At 71.3% G+C, this 3,577-nt stretch overlaps 1 protein-coding gene across 1 annotated transcript in view; it reads left to right on the top strand.

The window, feature by feature from the left end:
* PLEC (plectin) overlaps positions 1-3,577 on the top strand; it is a 34,550-nt gene that overhangs the window by 24,419 nt on the left and 6,554 nt on the right. The window contains exons 32-36 of the mRNA XM_029923349.1: positions 3-17; positions 92-175; positions 348-452; positions 553-651; positions 1,560-3,577. Of these exons, the coding sequence (XP_029779209.1) occupies positions 3-17; positions 92-175; positions 348-452; positions 553-651; positions 1,560-3,577 (2,321 nt within the window). The remainder of the gene's footprint in view (positions 1-2; positions 18-91; positions 176-347; positions 453-552; positions 652-1,559) is intronic.

Raw genomic sequence — 3,577 nt, 5'->3', positions numbered from 1 at the left:
AGCTGCAGCAGGAGAAGGTGGGTGCGGGCGGCCGTGGGCAGGGGCGGGGCGGGGCGGGCGCGGCGGCCACTGACCGCCCCCCTCCCGCCAGGCGCTGCTGGCGGAGATCGAGCAGCACGGAGAGAAGGTGGAGGAGTGCCAGGACCTCGCGAAGCAGTACATCAACGCCATCAAGGTGCGGCTCCCTGGCTTCCCGCTGCCCTCACGGAGGCTGGCATCTCGCGGAACTCTTGCTGGGCCCCCGGGGGGCACCCTGAACCCAGGCCCCTCTGGTGAAAGCCTCGGGCGGGTTCTGGGCCAGGGCGAGGGGAGGGTGAAGCTGGCGGCTGACCCGAGTGTCCTCACAGGACTACGAGCTCCAGCTGGTCACATACAAGGCGCAGCTTGAGCCAGTGGCCTCCCCAGCCAAGAAGCCCAAGGTCCAGTCTGGGTCTGAGAGTGTCATCCAGGAGGTAGGACCAAGGATGGGGCTGGTGGGGCTGGGCTGGCCGCCTGGGCCCTGTGGCTCACCGCCGGGCTGACGGCGGCCATATCCTTCTGCCTGCTCCGCAGTACGTAGACCTGCGGACAAGGTACAGCGAGCTGACCACGCTCACGAGTCAGTACATCAAGTTCATCAGCGAGACCCTGCGGCGCATGGAGGAGGAGGAGGTATGGCCTGCGGGGGTGGGGGTGCTGTCCTCCGCCCGCCCTGCCCAGATGCTGCCCCCCGGGAACCTGTCTGAGACCACTTAGCACAGCCCCCCCTGCCCTGCTGCCTGGGGCCACCAGCACCCTCCCCTGCGGTACAGCCTACCCCCGTGGCCTGTCCCCGTGGCCTGTCCCACCTTGGCCTGGCGCTGCACTGCTTCCCCCGGTGACTGGCGCCTCCTCCTTCTCTGTTGGCACGCGCCCCCAGCCAGGCGGCCTGCTGGCGCTCTGGTGTGCGTCCCTCCTTGGGATTCCATGTGGCCTCTGCACTTGGCCACTTGCTCCGGAAGAGCCGGGAAGTGTTGGTCACAGGCGCTGGGGAGGTGGTTCTCGAGTGTCTCGGTGGGCCAGGGTGGCTGCCTGTCCTGTTCCTCCCGCTTCCCGGGTAGACTCGCCGACTGGCTTGCAAGGCCCTCAGGTGTGCCCTGCTGTCTCCCCTCCTGTGCCACAGCCCGCCGGGTGGCAGGAGCGGCCGAGGTCCGGACCGAGAGTGTCCGCAGGGCTCAGGCAGGGGTGTGTGGTGGGTGCTGCTCGCACGCCCTGAGACCTCCTGCTTTGCTCTCTCTCTGTCCCTGTCCATCTGGTCTCCATCGCCTGTCTGCGGGAAGAGGGGAGCACGCCTGGGCCTCCTTCCCCAGGCTGGTGAGCACGGTGGGGCCAGGCTGCGCTCGCTGCCCTGAGTGCCCTGGGCGGGTGCACGCTGTCTCCCTCGGCCGGGCTGTGACCTCTGTGCTCCCTCGACCCCCCCCCAACCCCCGCACCGCGCTGTCGGAGTGAACTGTGGTGGTGCCTGTCCTGTGAGGGCCTGGCAGCCGGCCTGGTGCTCACCGCTCTCTCTGGTTCTCTCCTTCTCTCTGCCACGGCCGCAGAGGCTGGCCGAGCAGCAGCGGGCAGAGGAGCGGGAGCGGCTGGCCGAAGTGGAGGCCGCGCTGGAGAAGCAACGGCAGTTGGCCGAGGCGCATGCCCAGGCGAAGGCACAGGCCGAGCTGGAGGCACAGGAGCTGCAGCGGCGCATGCAGGAGGAGGTAGCGCGGCGGGAAGAGGCGGCGGTGGACGCGCAGCAGCAGAAGCGAAGCATCCAGGAGGAGCTGCAGCACTTGCGGCAGAGCTCGGAGGCGGAGATCCAGGCGAAGGCCCGGCAGGCGGAGGCCGCCGAGCGCAGCCGGCTGCGCATCGAGGAGGAGATTCGCGTGGTGCGGCTGCAGCTGGAGGCCACCGAGCGCCAGCGGGGCGGGGCTGAGGGCGAGCTGCAGGCGCTGCGCGCACGCGCAGAGGAGGCGGAGGCGCAGAAGCGGCAGGCGCAGGAGGAGGCGGAGCGCCTGCGGCGGCAGGTGCAGGATGAGAGCCAGCGCAAGCGTCAGGCGGAGGCGGAGCTGGCCCTGCGGGTGAAGGCCGAGGCCGAGGCGGCTCGGGAAAAGCAGCGGGCCCTGCGGGAGCTCGAGGAGCTACGGCTCCAGGCTGAGGAGGCTGATCGGCGCCTGCGGCAGGCCGAGGCGGAGCGGGCCCGCCAGGTGCAGGTGGCCCTGGAGACGGCGCAGCGCAGCGCCGAGGTGGAGCTGCAGAGCAAGCGCGCCTCCTTCGCGGAGAAGACGGCGCAGTTGGAGCGCACGCTGCAGGAGGAGCACGTGGCTGTCGCGCAGCTGCGGGAGGAGGCGGAGCGGCGAGCACAGCAGCAGGCCGAGGCCGAGCGCGCCCGCGAGGAGGCGGAGCAGGAGCTGGAGCGCTGGCGGCTGAAAGCCAACGAGGCGCTGCGGCTGCGGCTGCAGGCGGAGGAGGTGGCCCAGCAGAAGAGCCTGGCGCAGGCAGAGGCGGAGAAGCAGAAGGAGGAGGCCGAGCGGGAGGCCCGGCGCCGCGGCAAGGCAGAAGAGCAGGCCGTGCGGCAGCGGGAGCTGGCGGAGCAGGAGCTGGAGAAGCAGCGGCAGCTGGCGGAGGGCACTGCTCAGCAGCGCCTGGTGGCGGAACAGGAGCTGATCCGGCTGCGGGCTGAGACGGAGCAGGGGGAGCAGCAGCGGCAGCTGCTGGAAGAGGAGCTGGCCCGCTTGCAGAGGGAGGCGGCGGCGGCCACCCAGAAGCGCCAGGAGCTGGAGACGGAGCTGGCCAAGGTACGGGCCGAGATGGAGGTGCTGCTGGCCAGCAAGGCCCGGGCCGAGGAGGAATCCCGCTCCACCAGCGAGAAGTCCAAGCAGCGGCTGGAGGCCGAGGCCAGCCGCTTCCGCGAGCTGGCCGAGGAGGCCGCCCGCCTGCGCGCCCTGGCCGAGGAGGCCAAGCGGCAGCGGCAGCTGGCGGAGGAGGATGCGGCGCGGCAGCGGGCAGAGGCGGAGAGGGTGCTCGCCGAGAAGCTGGCCGCCATCGGTGAGGCCACGCGACTCAAGACGGAGGCGGAGATCGTGCTCAAGGAGAAGGAGGCGGAGAATGAGCGCCTGCGGCGGCTGGCGGAGGACGAGGCCTTCCAGCGGCGGCGGCTGGAGGAGCAGGCGGCGCAGCACAAGGCGGACATCGAGGAGCGGCTGGCCCAGCTGCGCAAGGCGTCGGAGAGTGAGCTGGAGCGGCAGAAGGGGCTGGTGGAGGACACGCTGCGGCAGCGGCGGCAGGTGGAGGAGGAGATCCTGGCCCTCAAGGCGAGCTTCGAGAAGGCAGCCGCCGGCAAGGCGGAGCTGGAGCTGGAGCTGGGCCGCATCCGCAGCAGTGCCGAGGACACGCTGCGCAGCAAGGAGCAGGCTGAGCAAGAGGCCACGCGGCAGCGGCAGCTGGCGGCCGAGGAGGAGCAGCGGCGCCGCGAGGCTGAAGAGCGTGTGCAGAAGAGCCTGGCAGCCGAGGAGGAGGCGGCGCGGCAGCGCAGGTCCGCCCTGGAGGAGGTGGAGCGGCTCAAGGCCAAGGTGGAGGAGGC

Source organism: Suricata suricatta, chromosome 15 (genome assembly GCF_006229205.1).
Source record: "Suricata suricatta isolate VVHF042 chromosome 15, meerkat_22Aug2017_6uvM2_HiC, whole genome shotgun sequence".
Taxonomy (NCBI): Eukaryota; Metazoa; Chordata; class Mammalia; order Carnivora; family Herpestidae; genus Suricata; species Suricata suricatta.
Note: the sequence above shows the minus strand (reverse complement) of the source record. Positions and strands in the feature narration are given on the sequence as shown.